This window comes from Zootoca vivipara, chromosome 7, assembly GCF_963506605.1.
Source record: "Zootoca vivipara chromosome 7, rZooViv1.1, whole genome shotgun sequence".
In the NCBI taxonomy this organism is placed as follows: domain Eukaryota; kingdom Metazoa; phylum Chordata; class Lepidosauria; order Squamata; family Lacertidae; genus Zootoca; species Zootoca vivipara.
The window spans coordinates 94,635,922-94,654,743 of NC_083282.1; the positions used below are offsets into that span (position 1 = coordinate 94,635,922).

Consider the following 18,822-nt stretch of genomic DNA (forward strand, 5'->3'; position numbering starts at 1 on the left):
CTTCATCAGTATAATGGCCAGCCAAGCTCTAGGGAGACCAGTTAAACATCTCTATTAACTGGAATTGCTACAATCTCAACAACTCACCTGCCCAGTGATGCAAAACAAAGAAAATTGAACTCACTAAAAAAAAAATCCACTATTTTAAGTCTATCAAGTCCACTCCTTGATTCTGTGAATCCTGCCCTGCTTATTTCCTGGGAATCTTAAGAGACAGGCAGGGCCTGGAAAACAAAATAACCCATTCTCCCCTGTAACAACCTTCACCCATTAGACGCCCTCTTTCACCAACCGCATCTCAGAAGAAAGTGAAAACTCCACTTTGCCCTACAGAACTGGCTGCCTCTGTGTGGAAAGCAGGCCTCCCCTTCCCACCCCAAAAGCTACCATCCATCCACGATGGCAGCTTTTCAAAGCCTCCTGGGGCTCTGTCTGGAGTCCTCTCTGCACCAGTTCCCAGCACAGAATCCAAGGCGCAGAAGCTCGACTGGGCAGCTATTATAGCCCTGTAAAAACGTGTCTTGCCAATCCATTGCCTTCATTAATATAATGTTATCGTGTTCCTAATGCTGGTGCTCTAAAGCAAATGTTCTGTTACCAGCTCACCCACTGGCACATTTTTCAGCAGGGAAACAGCTGCTCGCTGAACCAGTCACACACACACACCGCCTCTCGCCCCCAAGTGCAATCTTGTCAACAGCACAGCACAGGCTTCTGCCCTCTCCTTTTCCAGCAGGCAGAAGAAAAACACGTCTCTCAGCTTATGTTTTGTTCTGGAGAAGTAAGGAGGGTGGCGGGAAGACACCCCATCTCTCCATTTGGAATGTGCATCCCGCTGCGGTTTTCATGGCACTCGTTTTTTCAGTGCAACAAATAATACTGTCCACCTGGTTTGTGTGGTTGTGTGTTTAATAGACAATCCTCACTAGTCAGTGGTGAGTCATTTTCGTTCACCATTGCCTGCCACGGGAGGGTCGGCCTTTCCTGCCAGCATCTCCACCCCTTGGCAGTAGCGGCAGCGACCACGCCGAGACCAGCAGCAGATCAGGCTGGTGGGGATTCTGGATCTCCTCCAGGGAGCGGGCGGCTGGGTGGTGGAAGGAAACCGAGATAGGCATGGAGGGGGAAACACAGGAGAGTCGCAAGCAGTTTGTGCCTGCGACGCCTGATGTTCACGTCACACTTCAGTGCGCGGAGCCAGGAAAAAACACGGCTTTGGAGGTGACATTTGCAGTTGGCTCATTACTCTTTTCAAAAGAGCCTGGCATCAAAGAGACAGCTTCAAACGGCAGGCTCACATGCACATATGCAGGAGCTAATTAACCACCATGCTGGTAGCAGCCAGAGAGGAGGAGACGCTGGCAACCGACTCAGCCTTACAAGCGCTTCCTGGCTGCGCAAGTCTATTGAGGCTGCACTTCGAACTATGAGGCTGGCGAAGGGTTCGTGGTCAGCAAGGCAGCCTGTGTGGGATTAAGCCCTACCTTCGTGCTCCTTCTCGGAGGTCCCAACCTTCTTTATTTTCTTGGGGGACTTCATGAAGAGCGGAAAGATGGTCCGAAGGCCGAGGATGTCAACAAACTTGTGGCAGTTGTCTGCTCCCTCGGGCCCAATCATAGCATGGTCCAAAACCTTCAGGGCACTGCTCCTGGAGATTTTCTTCTCTCTGTAGAAGCAGAATGGGTTTTGTCAGTGAACTGGGCAATGCACTTTGCCACAAGATACAGAAGATTTTCCTCCGCCAGTAGGATGAGGCTGCACACGCTGATGAACAAGCAGCAAATTTCAGTCTAAGTCCGCAGAAGAGAGAGGATCGGAGCACTGAGACACACTGAGCTTCTCTGTCTCCTTTCCTCTGGCACCAACTGCTAAAAGGGCACACTTGCACATTTAGGTCCACCGCCTAAGTAAGCACCAATGAATGAGAAACTTGCTTGCACATCAGTAGGCAAGAAACCAATCCAGTCAAAAGCCTTTCACACAGTTAGAAACAGAAATCTGTAAGTTGGAAGAGACCCCCAAGAGCAATCAAGTTTTTGGTTTGTTTGTTTTTTGGTAAATAATTTTTATTGGTTTTTCCCCAGTTACCGGTAATTTCCACAATTAACTACAACCCCGTCCCCCGTCCCCATCCCCATCCACAAAAACGTTTCAAAACCTTATCTTTGAGGTTCTTTAGACTTCATGACATCCCTCCATTCCCTCTTCTGGTTCCTTATATTAACAAAATTCTGCATTTTCATACACATACTTCCATCAGTTATTCTTCTTCTGATTCTAACAAAATTCTTCTGCATTTCCTTACGCATACTTCACCAATTCTTTTTCTTCTAATTTTATCCAAATTTTGCTGATTGCAAGTGTGTAATCTGAGCCTGCCAATGTATCAATTTATTTACATTACTTTGCACATATACAATAAGTATTTCCCATTCTTATTCCTAACTTTGGCATATTGAAATTTCACTGGAAGGCGACTATCAGTTAAGTCCGATTTAAAATCCTGCTCACCTTCCTCACAGTCTCCTCTTAGTCTCAAAGGCTGTAATTTCTGCCTCATTTCAGCCATATTTTCTGCCAACCACCTATGCCATTCATATCTGCCCTGAGTGTCTCCTGGTATTTCCTCATATCAATCACAATTTCCATTTTTCTAAAAAAAATTCCTCCAGCCCTTGCATCAAGACCTTCACCGCTTCTGTTTTCCTTGTCACTGGTTCTATCTTAATAATCAGTTCTGTCACCATTTCAGTATTTTTGTCCAAGAGCAACCAAGTTCAACCCCCAGCTAAAGAATCCCTGACAGATGGCCATCCAACCTCTGCTTAAAAACACTACCGATCATCATTTGGCACTTCCAATATGCTACTTAGTGCTTTACAGTCTTCATTGTGCTTGCGACCATAGGGTGGATCAAGGCTCTTCCCATTTCACAGATGTGGAAACAGAAGCTGGGAGAGTGACTAGACCAAGCCTGCACACAACAACCACATGATGGAGATGAGGCCCACGTCTCCCAGTTCCAAGTCTAACTGTCTCTATGGGGAACCAGAACAGCCCACAACCATCTCAGTGCCTGAGTTGAAACCCCTTTCAATTTCAAAGCTCAGTTTTGTACACTACTCCAGCTTTCCTCAACCTGCTACCCGATCCAGAAGGCTTGGGCTACAACTCCCATCTGCCCTAGCACAAGGTCGGGGGGGGGGGAAGGCTAGGCTAACCTTTCGAGAGAACCTGGATTACCAACTGCACACGGCCTCCCTTTCTGAAGCCAAGAGAGATTCCTGGAAGCTGTATCCCCAGTACAGGGGAGGGTGGAAGTCAGCCACGATTACAGAGTCTAATTCTCAAACTTGAAACAGAGTGCAAATTTATTTCGCACAAGGTGTTCTTCTTGTTTTATTGACCTTTCGTACACAGGGACTGGGTCTCCCCTCTTACAGCTGTAACTAGCAAGAGGGATGAGGCGCAATGGATATGTCAAGCGGGGAGGAAGCGCTCCCTACTCATAGCCATATTGATCCGCTAATAATGTTTCATATTTCTTGTATGGCAGCTACATGTGTGTGCAAGGAAGCAGAAACGGGGAATAGAGGAAAGGAAGAAGAAGCTGCATTCAGGCTCTTACACCTGCTCAATTCCGTTTCAAATTTTCATTTCGAACATACACTTAAAGCATGCAATATGTGAAATGGGCCTTTCTAGTATGCCAGCGTCTCAAACCCCCAGAACCCAGCAATCCACAAGGGTTTACCAGCAACCAACTTAATTGTTTTAGGTGAATGTGTGTTTTTCTTCCCTGTGTTCAAGCAAAGCTGGAACTCAACCCCCACTTTGGCCTGTGAATGCAGAACACCAGTAAGCAGATCAGCCAGGATTTTCTGCTTTTTTCCATGGCTGTTGCCAGCAGCAGGGAATGAAACAGGCACTTCGCAAAATGCTGCTGCAAAATGCCACTGCGGACGTATGTTTGAAATTCATGCCAACAAAGAGAATGCAAGAAAGCGGGTGTTTGATTGCCGACACAGCTCCATTCAGCAAAGCGTAACTCCCAATTTGTTCGGGGGCGGCCGTCCGATTTGGAGAAACAAAAATCCTAAAGCAAAACCAAAAGAGAAGAACAGCCACCAAGATGCTTAAATTGGAACATGAGCAGATGAGAGGAAGGGAAGAAAGAGGATGAACAAATCTTGGCAGCTTCTTCTAAGTCAAAGCCAACTCCTTCCAACACGATGCTAAAAAGGCCAGCACAGCCTCACCGAGCCCAGCCAAGGAGGGTCCATTCCTTCACCTGCCTCCTTGATTCCAGAACTCAGGGCTGCGTTGCCAAAGGCAGAGGCAGACATCTGGTTTGCCCTATGCTGTGCAGGGAAGCCTCCAGGGAAGCCAAGAAGGAATAAGGAGGAAGAGGAGCAGGATCAAGATTGCACACTGTCAAACAACACATGGCAGTGGCAAAGAGCAGTGGCGTCAGGATTAATTCCACCACCACTGCCCTTCCATAATGCGCTGTCCAACTTGACCATGCCGCGTGTTTCACAGCCAATGATGCAAAAGAGGGGCTGGGAAATGCAAAATACGATGGCACATGGGGTATGCGTTAGACTGCAGGTCTGTGGAATCATATGATCGTAGAGTTGGAAGGCACCGAAAGGCCATCTAGTCCAACCCCCTGCAACGCAGGAATCACAGCTAAAGAATCCCTGGCAGACGGCCATCCATCCAAACAACTAATCACAATTGGACCCCAGAGAAGGAGCTCAAGGCAGCACATGCATGTCACACTCTGTGACTCCATTTTATCCCAACAAAAATTCTTCGATGTAGGTGAAGCCACTTCTGAGATCTTAACACTGAGAGGTAAATTATTGCAACTCCAACTTAAATGTGCAACCATATTGCCAGCTGCTTTAATAGAAGCCTGCTCTTATTCATCTGTTTAAAATATTTCTCACAAGATGCCTCGAAGGGGTGCACAATGTAAAGCAATACAGAAAGCTACCCAAGAAATCCGAACCTTGTATGGTGGAGCAGGCCAAGTGAGTTGATGCTTGGATAGAACATCATTGTAAGACGAACCCATTTCACAGGCTACCCTTTTGGGTACTCAGCAGGGCAGCACAGAGCGTTTACAGGAAGGAGCCTGCTGGGGAAAGTAATCCACTCACCTCCTCCTCCCTCTCCCTCCTGCCCTTGCCACTTCCAGCTCTCCTTCTTCACCTTGCAAGCAATAATAAAAGGCTAAAAAAAAAGTTCGGGTTTTGGCTGGAGAACTTCAGGACTCCTTTTTCGGGGGAAGTAATTGCATATTGATCAGCATTTAGGCAGGTTGCAGGGAGTTGATCTCTGGAATATTCATTGGGTTTAAGTTCAGGCTTGTAGAGATCAATAGCTGTTTGACTGGACTGTCTCAGGTTGATTTTATTTGAAATATTTATTCTACTAGAGGGCAAGCAGTTTATCTTAGTCTCATCTTGGGCTTATTGAAATCTCTCTTGGGTGAGAACTAATTCAGACACCACAGCCTGGGAGCCTCACCAAACGAGCGACTGGCCTGGACCTTAAAAAGACCAGGAACAAACTCATTGCACCGACAACTCCCTGGCACTGGAAACCCACCAGGCCAAGCACAACTCATGCGGAGGCTCAAAAAACCTCCTGGCTTTCCTACATGTCCAAAACTGAAAGAAATGGGCATGGTGATTTATTAAGCACTCAGCAGGTCCCCATGCACAGCTAGTGCGCTGCCTTTGGCTTTGTGAGTCACAAGTTGAGCAAGCAGACAGTGGAGTGAAGGTGGATCAGCCTCCAAGATAGACAAGAGGACAGCCACAGGGATGGCGATGGTGGCGGAGGGTTCCAGGAACGAGGCCGTCCGAAGAGTGCTTCAAAAAGCACCCAGAAACCACTCTTGGCAGACTGTTTGCTACATGCTCTGCAGCTGTTAGGAGTCAAGGGCAGCCCCTGTGTGGCAGTCTAACCTCCAGAATTAGAGAGGTGGGAACTGCAGCGGCTGGGTCCAGCCTCTCCTTCCCTCCCCAGGTACCTTGAAATCCTGGCAATCTATGCAAGAATGCCTTCAGAAGCACCCACAGGGCATTGGTGCCAAATGACCAAGAACATACGAAGAGCTTGCTAAGTCAAGCCAGTGGCCTCTCTCATGCAGCCTCCTGTTCTCCCAGGGGCCGACCAGGTGCCCATTATGGGAAACCCGCAAGCAGGATTCGAGCACAAGAGCAGCCCTCTCCCCTCCTGTGGCCTCCCAGCAACTAGTCTTCAGAAGCACTGCTGTCAAACCCTGCCCATCAGGCAACTCCTTTCCTTGTCCCTGTCATGAAGGAGGACAAAAGGCCCCAAGGAAACTCCCCCAAAGGGCTGTTATCGCAGGATGTTTGCAGAAGGGTGCGCATTAGGAAACAGTGGCACGAGGCTCTGATTCCGCTAGATAAACACAGCGTGAGGCTGTGCTGAAAGGAAATTTCAGTAGATACACATTAATTTTCAGGTTTCCAAGGAGCTGATGTGACATGAAAACAAGAGACGTAATGAAATATTTTTGCAGGGGCTGCTGCAGTGCGTTCTGCATGCAAACGCACTCCTGACTTTCCTGCATTCTTCCTGACTGGGCCCACAACCCTCTTCGCATGTACGCTGCAGCCAGCAAAGGTGGTCAAAGGAAGCCACCACAAATGGCTTTGCAAAAGGACCCCCCCCCCCGGCCAAGAAAAGCTTTATGAGCCTTCTTCCCCCCCACACTCAATAAGTTTCTCCATTTCCCCTATGTGCTTCCTGGCACTTTAAAGTCAAGACAAGCTCATTCCCTGCTTGCTATAAATACAGGGTGAGGCCTTCCCAGGCAGCTGCTTGAGAGAAGGAAGGTTTCTCTTCCACACAAGGGGTGGAAAAAGTCGTGCCAATGCTCCCAAGGCGCTTGACAATGTGATTCTCTCTCTCTCTCTCTGCAAGCCTCAGAAGGACACCTCACTTTCTCTCCTGGAAGCCTCAGGCAGCTCCCAATCTGGAGAAAGAAATTGAATTGTGCTTGGGGAGAGACCTTAATTGGATGTGACATTTCTAAACCTCCAGTTGGAGGCCACCAACTTGCAAACTGCATTTGCTCATTTGCAGCCAAGGCAAATACGCTCCCCACTGATGGAATGGAGTGCGCACAGGCAGGCAAGCAATCTCGCCTCCTCCCTGGCCTGGCCTTCTCTCCTCCTCACGTGGGACGCCATCCAATTTACAGGAAGGTGGTCCGAGGGCAAAGGCCCTCCCCGCGTCCTGTCTTGAATAAGCAAACAGGAATCCCACCGATGCAGACTCTTCACATTTGGACCAAAAGTGATGCAGCTCCTTCCAGCAGCCTCCCCTTGCCCTTCACAGAGAGAACATGCCCCATCTCCATACGGATGAGGCGCTCCTAACTGCCCCGCCCGCCTTCATGATCCACATTCACTCCAGAAATTCACATTCACTTTCTTGCTACTGAAACAAGCAACCTCAGTGCACTCTAGATGTAAGTAAAACCAGCGGAAGAACTGATATTCCAGCAATACCAGCTGCTGGAAGCCACTTGGGGGAGGGGAGTGTCCTTGTGCTTGGATCCTGCCTGTGGGAACTTCCCACAAGCCTCTGGTTAGCCACTGTGAGAACAGGATGCCACAGCCTGATCCAGCAGGGCTCTCATGTTCTTGTGCAGAGTCAGACTCATCAAGCTGTCTTCTCCAAGCGAGAGGAGCTCTCCTAGGCCATCTAGAAATGGTTCCAGCCCATGACCAGCTGCCGAAGATGCTTTCTGCTGGAGACGCCAGCAATTTATCCTGAGCCCTTCTGGGTGCAAAGCATGCATTTCACCACTAACCTATGAACCATTCCTCTGGCATGAAGGGAAGGATATATGCTGGAGTTTAATTCCTTCCCCTCTAGAACATGGAAGATTTAGAGTGCAGATTCTCACAACTTGCTGCACCAGGTTCGCCTCTAGCCAGTGGCAAAGCCTCTCATTGAAGCTAGTGGAATCTGAGGAGGAGGCAATGATGATGGTGATGATCTGCCCTTCACCACCAGGTCCAGGACAGGTCACAACTATTTAAAATTCAGATTTAAAATGAAAAAGATGACAGGGAAAGGGTAGGTTCCTGAAAACACGCATCTCAGGTGTCCAAGGCAGGGGTAGAGGTGCCTCTTCAGCAGTCACCCAAAGCTGCAGAGTGAAGAATCCAGATGCACCTCTGTGGGAAGGGAACGCCGCAACTTAGGGACTGCTGCAGAGAATGCCTCTCCAAGACTAAACCCTCCCCAAAATTCGGAGGGAGCTGGAACTAGCAATGGGGCTCTCTCTGCTGATCTCAACACCCGAGAAGGTTTGTAGGGAAGGAGGCAGTCTCTAGGGTACCTGGGGCCTAGCCGTTTAGGGGCTTCGAACGCTAGCGTGAGTGCCTTGAATTGAATGGGGCAAGGAAGTGGCAGCCAATGCTGCTGTCTTAGAACTGGAGCTGTAGGGGTTCTGAAGGCAACCCAGCCAGTAATCGGACCACTGCATCTCGGACCAGCTGGAAGTTCCAAGAGTCGTCTTCAAGGGCAACCCCAAGTATGTCACACTGTAATAATTTGGTCCAGATTCTGTGGGCTACAACTGCAGTCAGTCCCAACCAACGGCCAAGTATGATGCAGCTGCAATCCATAGCATATGGAGGCACTATGCCCTGGCCTGTAATATTTGGAGGCCGCGATGCTGTGCCATCTGAAGACTCACGAATACAGCAATGGGAAATGGCTGTGCATTTTGGGCTGTGCACAACTCCCCCCCCCCAATGCCTAGCCATCCCTATCAGGGAAAGAGACGTCCCACCCCATTCTATGGTGGAGGTAGAGGTGCTACAGCAGCAGCAGCAACAGATGGAGCTGCTGGTTTATTTACGCTTTGCCCTTCAGAGCTCCTTTTAAATGCAGCTGTGTCCAGGGAGAGATTTTCTCCTTGTTGTTATTTGCCAGCTAGTGGCAGGGAAGAGACGGGTGGTGAACAGCACAGCCCCCCCTCCCCACTCCACCCAAAAAGGAAGGGAAGCCATTAAAAAAAATTAAAAATTAAAATGCAAGGTCCCACCCATAGGGCTCAAGGACTCCAGGTGATTAGTTCTGCAAGGCTAGCCGTGCAAGCTTAGCGTTCAGAGGAGAAAAGGACAGGAAATCCAGGAGGCGGGGGGGGGGGGGGAGAGAGAGAGAGAGAGAGAAGAGAAGCTTCCCTCTTGTTCAGGGTTTCAGAGCTTTGCAGCTTTGCTTTAATTAGCCTTAAGAAAACTCAGCACTCCGGTCTGAATAATAATCCACGTTCCTGGTTATTTATTCAGTTCCCTGCTGCTGCTGCCGTTGCACATTACCAGCCTTAGTCTGCAGGAATAGATCATTTCTTGCCAGCCAGCACTTGCCAGCCACCTCTCTGCGCCGCTCAGCCCACCCAGGGAAAGCGAGTGAGCGAGTGAGTGGGCAGGCAGGCAGGCAGGCAGGAAGCCCTGGGCAGGGGCAAGGAGACCTGGATTCCAGAGGGGGCAAGGAAGGCATCGAGGGTGGGACTCGGGCACGCCAAGGGGGAACAAAAAAATGGGAGGGTACGGAAGCTGCTTCATTAAAAAAAGCTCACTCTTCGCAGGGTTAACAGAAGGGGGGAGGGGAGAGGAAAAGGGAGGCAGAGCTTTTTATCTACCTCCACAGAATGTCTGTCCATAGCCACTCGTGGGACTCGCAAGAAACAATGATTGAGCGGCCAGCAAAAGCCTCCAGCACAAAGCCTGGTTGGCAGCACTTTGATTCCAGCTGTGAATTTTGGGCATGCAAAAGACAAAGAAGTCTAACGTGACAAGTGTGTGCCTCGTGTACGCTGAGAGGAAGTGGGTAGGAGGGCTGCTGCCATTCAGACCCACCACCCTCACAGACACCGTAAGGCTCCAAATATGGGCACAGGCTGGGTGCCTTCAGCCCAGTACACCACCACCACCCCCGCCGCCCCAAAGCGTGAGCAGTTTGCACAGATGCCTTTGCCGCTGTAGATGCCAACATCTCTGGGAGGGCAGGAGCTGGCGGTAGAGGGAGGCATCTCCAAACGGGCCTGCAGCCTTTAATGACCATCATCAACATCTCAGGGTGCCATACAGGCCTTCAGTCTAGCACTTTGTGATAAGAACATAAGAAGAACATCTGCTGGATGAGGCCAATGGCCCACCTAGTCCAGCATCCTGTCCTCACAGTGGACAACCAGATGCCCCAATGCGAAATGCACAAGTAGGATCAGAGCTCAAAAGCAACTCTGCCTTCCTGTGGTTTCTGGCAGCTGGTATTCAGAAGCATTGCAGCCTCCCCCCCTGGCTAGTCGGCCTCTCCATCGCCCTCTCCTCCATGCATCGGCCTAATCCTCTTTTCAAGACATCCTCCTGGGGCAGGAAGCAATCCCCTTGTCACAACAGCGCCACCGGCTATCGGTCAGTTTCCAGGCACAATTCAAAGTGCTGGTTCTGACCTATAAAGCCCTATATGGCTTAGGTCCAGGCTATCTGAAGAACCGTATTATTCCATATGAATCTGCTCAGGTTTTGAGATCTTTGGCAGAGGCCCTTCTCTCAGTCCTTGGTGGGGATGCGGAAGGGGGCCTTCTGGGTGGTGGCTGCTCCCAGGCAACTTTGGAACTCCCTCTTGCTGGGAGCTGAAGGCTTTCTTGTTCCAACAGACTTTGGGGAACTGACTGTTTTTAGCAAAAGGCCTGGTCCTATGTTGTTTTTATTGTAACGGTCTGTATATTCTAATAGGGCATACCTACACGTGCACATACTGTTAATAATTGCTTTTAAATGATTGTTTTCTGGCCGCTATGTTTTTATCTGTTTCAATTTTAGCTGTGAGCAGCCTTGAGTCCCTGGTCAGGGAAAAAGGTGGGATCGAAATGAATATAATACTAGTACTAATGTTGTTGTTGTTGTTGTTGTTTAGTCGTTTAGTCGTGTCTGACTCTTCGTGACCCCATGGACCAGAGCACGCCAGGCACTGTCTTGCACTGCCTCCCGCAGTTTGGTCAAACTCATGTTCGTAGCTTCGAGAACACTGTTCAGCCATCTCGTCCTCTGTCGTCCCCTTCTATTACTAATACTAATACTAGTATTAGTAATAGTACTAATACCCAACCCCTAGATCAGGCATGCCCAAACTGCGGCCCTCCAGATGTTTTGGCCTACAACTCCCATGATCCCTAGCTAACAGGGCCAGTGGTCAGGGATGATGGGAATTGTAGTCCAAAACATCTGGAGGGCCGAGGTTTGGGGGTGCCTGCCCTAGATATATTGGTGGTGGTGGGAGTTGTGGGGAGGAAGGTCTCGCTGCCACAAGGCGCCAGGCACGGTGTCTCACGTCCGCCGGTTTTCACCTGAGCATGAGGTTCATCAGCTGCAGCCCCTCCCCCTTCAGGAAACGGTCCCGGTTGGAGCTCAGCATCAGCGAGGAGCAAAGGGAGTCAAAGAGGTTCTCCATCATCTCCTGCTCTTCTGCTGCACCGGGGTTGTGGCGCTTGAACACCTGCGTGGGGAGGAAGCCGGAAGGCATTATTGACTGTCTCGTCCCTCCCCGAGAAAGCAACAATCCCCCCCCCCCAGAATCTCATAAATATCAGTTGTACGTGTGCGCCCCCTAATTACTGACATCCAAGTGCAGTGAGGAAAATAAATTAGAGCAGCACAGGAAGACATTGGCAGGGGACCCACAAGGCCATATCCGGCTCGCACTGGGAGGTGGGGCTGGTCTGCTCTTTGCCAGCAATGCAAGGAGGTCCCTTAACAACCTGCATGCAGGAAAAAGCCATTCTGTGCTGACACGGTGGCTGAAACAAGGGATTATGGAGGCTTCCGGGAGCAGCCGGGGGGGGCGGGGTAGTGAAGGTGGTGTAATAGTGTCAGACTAGGAGCTGGGAGACCAGGGTTCAAATCCCCACCCTTGGCCATAAAGCTTCCTAGCTGTGACCTTGGGGGCTACTCACTGCCTCTCTCAGCCTAGCCTACCTCCCAGGGTCGTTGTGGGGATTAAATGAAGAGGGGGAGGACCATGTGTGCACCACCTTGAACTCCTTGGAGAAAAGGGGGGGGGCTATAAATGCAATGAAATAAATAAAGCAAGTAATGACAACCAAATTCTCCATGAATGCCCCAAGAAGCTGGCCTAGATTCCTTCCAACTCTACAATTCTATGATTCTTTTAAAGTCATCCAAGCTGGCAGCAAGAAAATGGGCAGTGCCGCCTCTCAGGATGGCAGGCACACGCCTCGAAGCGCATTGATGCTGCGAAGCACCTGCCTCTGCTGGGACCGGCTCTCTGCTCCTGCCCTTCCTCCCCAGTTCTAAAAGCCTGGCTCTGGGGCTCCCAATGGCAGAGAAGATGGCAGCGAATTACTCACAGATAACTGCTGAAGCAGCACATCGATTCCATCCAGTTCCCCGAGCAATTCCCTGTTGTCTACAGGAAGAGAGGGAGGGGGGGGAATGAAGCCAACTGTCAGATTTTACAGCCATCTAACACCGATATATCAGCAAACAAAATCAATATGGCTTGACAGAGTACAGAAGCTGCAGAGAGCAAGAGGAGGGAAGGAGACAGAGAGTGAGCAGAAGGAAGGGGAAGCCAAAGGCAGGAGGGGTGAGGCGCCAATGGGGAGGGGAAGAGAGAGAGAGAGAGAGAGAGAGAGAGAGAGAGAGAGAGAGAGAGAGAGAGAGAGAGAGAGAGAGAGAGAGAGAGAGAGAGAGGAAGCTGTCATAATCTGAAACAAGCCAGAGGCACAGCCCAGCAGAATATCAATCCACAGAGGTCAGCTCTCTCACCGTCCTTATTCTGGAGGAGGATGGCCAGGACCTCGCTGCAGTAGAGCTTGTTGGCGTCAAACGGCATCTTGGCCTGTTGGAAGAGTCAGAGCAGAGAAGCCCGTCAGGTAAGAGCATCAGGAGAGCATCTGCTAAATCAGGCCAGTGGCCCAGCAGGTCCAGCATCCTGCTCTCTCACGGAGGCCAACTAGGTGCCTGCGGGAAACCAGCAAGCAGGATCCGAGCATGAGGGCACTCAGCCTCCCTGTGGCTTCCAAGAATTTCCTCTGTGAATTTGTCTAATCCTCTTTTAAACCCTTCCAGGTTGGTGGCCATCGCTGCCTCCTGTGGGAGGGAGTTCTGCAGCTGAACTATGGGCTGTGTGAAGGAGGACTTTTTTTGTCTGTCCTGAACCTTCCAAAATTTAGCTTCACTGGATGTCCAGGAGTTCTTGTGCCATGGGAGAGGGAGGAAAACCTTTCCCGAGCCACTTTCTCCATGCCATGTGTGATTTTATCAAATTCTATCACGGCGCCTCTTACTCTCCCTTTCTCCAAACAGGGAGGAGAACCCTGGGAAGGTCACCAGATCTCTGCCCCATGAACAATGATCCTCCTCTAAACTGGGATGTCTCTGCCACCTGGTCACATTTCATCAAACCCAGCGGAACCCCTCCAGTGTGGGAAGTAAGAGGGGAAAGGAATGGATCCTGCACCGAGGACTGGGAATTTTAAAGGTGGCAAGGCGATGGTGCCTCAAAATGGAGGAGCTGCATTGCTATTTCCAGATGCCCCAGTTTCTGAGACATTTAGCTAGCAGGATAATTACAAAGCAGAGACCAGTTTTATGCTCAAGACAGACTTGCGTAGAATAAAATTAGAATAGTGGGTTGAAAAAAAGAAGAGCAGAAAAAACATAGCTCTGTTATCACCTGCAACCAGACAATTACAAATGGCTTCTGCTAACAGGTGCATAGGGTCACAGAGGAACATTTCTGGGTTTCTGCAGCAGGCGGCATACTCCTTATAGGAGTGTGCAAGGGGACTTGTGGCAGCCAGAGAGCAGGAGAAGATGGAAGGACAATGGCTCTGTTCAAATGTAAAACTGAGCCCTTGAGCATTCCTGGTTCAGCCAGCTTCTCTGAAAGAAAAGGGGTGAAGGACAAGGATAGCGCAGACTGGGGGCACACTGTCTTCATTTGCCTCCTCATCCTAAAAGAAAGCACTTCTTCACACAGCACAGAGTTAAACTATGGAACTCCCTCCCACAGGAGGCAAGGATGAGCACCAACTTGGATGGCTTTCAAAGAGGACTGGACAAGTTCAGGGAATCAGAGAGGGCTGCCGATGGCTTCTAGCCATGCTGGCTCGGCTCTGCCCTCCACAGTTGGAGGCAGCATTGCTTCGGAATACACCTAACTTCTAGGACCTCTCCTGGTATTGATGTGAAGTTGACTGGTCAGTTGGTAGAACCTAAGTCTTCCCCCCTTTTTAAAGATGGGGACAACATTTGCCTGCCTCCAGTCTGCAGGGACTCCGCCTGTTCTCCAAGAATTCTCAAAGATGATTGACTCTGAGAATAAATCTGCAAGCTCCTTTAGTACCCTTGGGTGCAGATCATCAGGCCCTGGAGATCTGAGGTCATTTAAAGGAGGTGAGAGAAGAGCTGGTAAGGAAACTCCTATCTTGGGCTGCAGCTCCCTCCTTGCACCACAGACTGAGAGCTAACCAGGGGGAGCAATAAAAAGGGAGGGCAAGAGGTGCTAAAATCAGTGTCTGACTTGCCTTCAGCCTCTTGAGGAGCCACTGCATGAGGCCTTGCTGGGCAGCGTCTGAGCACATCTCTGGCCGGAACTCTGCCATGTTCTCAATGATAGCTTGGGAAGGAAGAGTGGGGAAGGAACAGGTAAGAAAGAGAAAGATATGGCACGGTTTTATTTCCTTTACAGATATTAAGGCACATGGTGACTCAGTGCTATCACAGTACATGCAAATTTCTGGCTCATTTAATACTATATAGAAACTTTATTCTCGATTAGGATGGAACTCACAGATGAAGAATACTTTCATATTTTATAAATCTTTATTATTTGCAAAGGGAATCTTTGTATGAATTAATATTTTACTATCCCTCTTTGGAGTTGCTCTTTCTATTTGAACTATTGCCTCCGGAGCTGGGACACTTTATGGTTTAAACTTTTGATTCTTGGTGTGAGGAGGGGTTTCATCTTGTTAAGATTGCACTTTGGGGGTAGTTAATAAGTCAATAAAAAATTAAAAAGAAAATAAATATCCAGGTTTAAACCAGGATTCATAATTATGAACACACACACCCTACCCCCCCCAAAAAAAACCCACCAGCTGCTCTTCTTGAATTGGTAAAAAGCCTTACATAGCAGAGGGTCTTTTGTTTTTGTGGCATTTTTTTCTCTGTTGACAAACCAACCAACTCTGACACAAATGCCATTGCTTGGGGATCAGTCTTTGCAAAAATCACCCAGGAAGCGCGATTCTGTGTCTGGAAAAGGCATTTCTTGGTTGCTGCTTGCTCTGTTTATGGGGAGAAGCAACCTCCTTTTCCAGCATCCAAATAAAGTGAAGAACTCTCCATACATGGAGAGAGAGAGAGAACCTCAAGTTCCTGCATCCCCCGCCACTCCCCCAGCTGCAAAATTCCATTTTCGTCTATCCACATCTACACCTCAATATAGCTATTGCACCCAGAAGGAATTGCAGATTCCCAGACTCCAGCACCAAGTCTTCAGGCATTTTCCTTCCCTCTTATCTCCTTCACAGGTATATCTAGTCAGCAAAATATCAACCTTTTTTTAAAAAAAAAAGAGCAGAAGATGACAGATTCAGAGGGGCTGCTGGCCATTATATTGTGCTGGAGCCAATTTAACCGATTGCTCCAAGGAAACAGGGCGCTTAGGTGGATTGTCATCTGATTCCAGCACCCGGCTGCAAGGGAAACATCAGTATGAATGAAAGCAGGGTAGTTGCAGGTCTACCTCCGCTCATTATTTCCACTCAATAATGGATGACTGAAGGTATGTCCCTACATTCCTAATGTTACGTGAAAGTCCTCGCTATGGAACAAGGTGAGCGGTGGAGTTCTTAGTCAGCTGGTTGCCTTCAAATATACTGCTAAGAGATAGCACAGGTGACATTTTAAAGGCCTGGCTGCACTCTAAGACCTGCTCCCAGACCCCTAGACCAGCAGGCACATCTGCTCTCAAATGGGATTCACCACATGGAGCTCTATAAACATTATAAAACAGTGACACACATCCGTGTCCTTGCCGACTGGGTCCATGATGATGTCCCTCAAGCCCTCCTTACCCAGAGTGTTATGGACACCATCTGCCTCCTCCTTGACACTTTCATCCAAGCGCTCCAGATTCTGGACCAGCAAGGCAACCACCTGCCCGTCAACCTGAGCCACAAAAGAGAGAGATTTAAAGGTTAGGAGAGGGGGTCCTAAGGGAGGGGGAGTGGCAGAAATCAGTGCAAAGCAGAGGAGTTGGTGGGAAGTCAGAAGTCAAAACATAATAATAATTATAACAACAACAACCAACACTGCAGTGAGATGTGCTCTGATAAGGGAACAAGCTGGCTCTCAAAGCTTCACACCCACCCCAGCAAACTCCATTGCAGTGCTTCCCCCTTAATTAATTGGACAACTTTCCTATGTCAGACACAACAGAAAAACACCTGAAGAATGTGAACCTTGTCACAAGTCTGCTATTCCCTAAATCATGCCTTGATTGACTTATAATCTCCCTGAATTCCAAAGTGCCAAGTGGAAGAACCCAACTGGGCATCAGCTGCCTGTCAGCCTTGAAAGCAATTGCCAGTTGCGGAGGGAGCAGAATCCAAGGGCCAGCAATTACGCATAATGAAAGCCTTAGGGAAGAAATGTCGCCTTTTCAAAAGGGGGAGGGGGGGATACACACACACCAAGCGATCATTCCCTGCCTTTTATGATGTAGCCTACACAACGAATGCAGCTGAAGGCAACTTTATCTGATTAAAATTATCTTTGGACACGAACAACATTCACTCTGAGCACAATTTAGCAAGCCAAGACATCTGCTATTATGCTGCAGCCGATTTCACTGAGCTGGTTCTCGTTTTTTTATTTTTTTTATTTACTGAATTTAAGAATGTAAGAAGAGCTGGCTGGGGCGGACCAAAAGGGGCCCATCTACCCAGCAGCCTGTTCTCACAGGGGCCGACCAGATGTCCCAGTGGGAAACCCACAGGCAGGATTCAAACGCAAGTGCCCTCTCCCCTCCTGCAGTTCCAACAACTGGTACAGAGATGCACAGCAGAGCCATTGTGGCCAGGAGACATCGACAGCACTGTGGGTGAACCTTAGGGTGGGAAAACCTAACAGCAATGTGTTTAGGCTATGCAAGGATGATCCACAGGACCCTGAGTTCTTGGGTGGGTAGGAGTCCACAGGATGAACCTGAAGCAAGGAGAGCCAGTGATGGTGTGGGGGGGTTCGTGTCGGACCAAGACCTGGGAGACCAGGGTTCAAATCCCCACTCAGCCATGAAGCTCCCCGGGTGTGACCTTCGCCCAGTCGCTGCCTCTCAGTCTAACCTACCTCACAGGGTTGTTGTGGGGATTAAATGAAGGGCGGGTGAACATGGTTCCCTCCCTTGAGCTCCTTGGAGGAAAAGGTGGGGTATAAATGGAATAAATAAGTGCAGTAAGTTATAAGTTTCCTTGATGCTCCATCCTAAAGATTTGCTGGCACAAGAATCGTTCAAGAAAGCATCCCCTGGAAACTACCCATGTGGACAGAGCTGAACATGACCCACTCCTGCCCTTCCAGCAGATCTGACTAGATAGAATCATAGAGTTGGAAGAGACCACAAGGGCCATCCAGTCCAACCCCCTGCCAAGCAGGAAACACCATCAAAGCATTCTTGACATATGTCTGTCAAGCCTCCACTTAAAGACCTCCAAAGGAGACTCCACCACACTCCTTGGCAGCAAATTCCACTGTCAAACAGCTCTTACTGTCAGGAAGTTCTTCCTAATGTTTAGGTGGAATCTTCTTTCTTGTAGCTTGAATCCATTGCTCCGTGTCCGCTTCTCTGTAGCAGCAGAAAACAACTTTTCTCCCTCCTCTATGACATCCTTTTATATATTTGAACATGGCTATCATATCACCCCTTAACCTTCTCTTCTCCAGGCTAAACATACCCAGCTCCCTAAGCCGTTCCTCATAAGGCATCGTTTCCAGGCCTTTGACCATTTTGGTTGTCCTCTTCTGAACACGTTCCAGCTTGTCAGTATCCTTCCTGAACTGTGGTGCCCAGAACTGGACACAGTACTCCAGGTGAGGTCTGACCAGAGCAGAATACAGTGGTACTATTACTTCCCTTGATCTAGATGCTATACTCCTATTGATGCAGCCCAGAATTGCATTGGCTTTTTTAGCTGCTGCATCACACTGTTGACTCATGTCAAGTTTGTGGTCTACCAAGACTCCTAGATCCTTTTCACATGTACTGCTCTCAAGCCAGGTGTCACCCATCCTGTATTTGTGCCTTTCTTTTTTCTTTTTTGCCCAAGTGTAGTACTTTACATTTCTCGCTGTTAAAATTCATCTTGTTTGCTTTGGCCCAGTTCTCTAATCTGTTAAGGTCATGTTGAAGTGTGATCCTGTCCTCTGGGGTATTAGCCACCCCTCCCAATTTGGTGTCATCTGCAAACTTGATCCGTTAAGACACCCTACCCAGTTCCACAGACCAGAGAGTCCTCACCATTTGATGTCAGAACACCACAACCCTCGTGGGGTGTGAAATCATGTTAGCAGGCACTCCAGTGACCTTGGCTCGAATGTCCAGAAGGTAATTATTCCCGTAAAATAAAGGGGAGCCGTTCAGAAGTCAAGCGTGACCCATTTCGCTCAAGGTAGACAATAAAGCACTCTCGAAACCCGGCTATTGTCAGCAAGCTTGGAAGAAAGGAGC

General features: G+C 49.1%; 1 protein-coding gene across 1 annotated transcript in view; it reads right to left on the reverse strand.

Annotated features, from left to right (window-relative positions):
* The window catches only part of CTNNBL1 (catenin beta like 1), an 86,007-nt gene that overhangs the window by 38,806 nt on the left and 28,379 nt on the right, over nt 1-18,822 (reverse strand). The window contains exons 6-11 of the mRNA XM_060277412.1: nt 16,172-16,265; nt 14,615-14,706; nt 12,852-12,924; nt 12,431-12,489; nt 11,411-11,559; nt 1,485-1,666 (exon numbers count right to left, since the gene is read on the reverse strand). Of these exons, the coding sequence (XP_060133395.1) occupies nt 1,485-1,666; nt 11,411-11,559; nt 12,431-12,489; nt 12,852-12,924; nt 14,615-14,706; nt 16,172-16,265 (649 nt within the window). The remainder of the gene's footprint in view (nt 1-1,484; nt 1,667-11,410; nt 11,560-12,430; nt 12,490-12,851; nt 12,925-14,614; nt 14,707-16,171; nt 16,266-18,822) is intronic.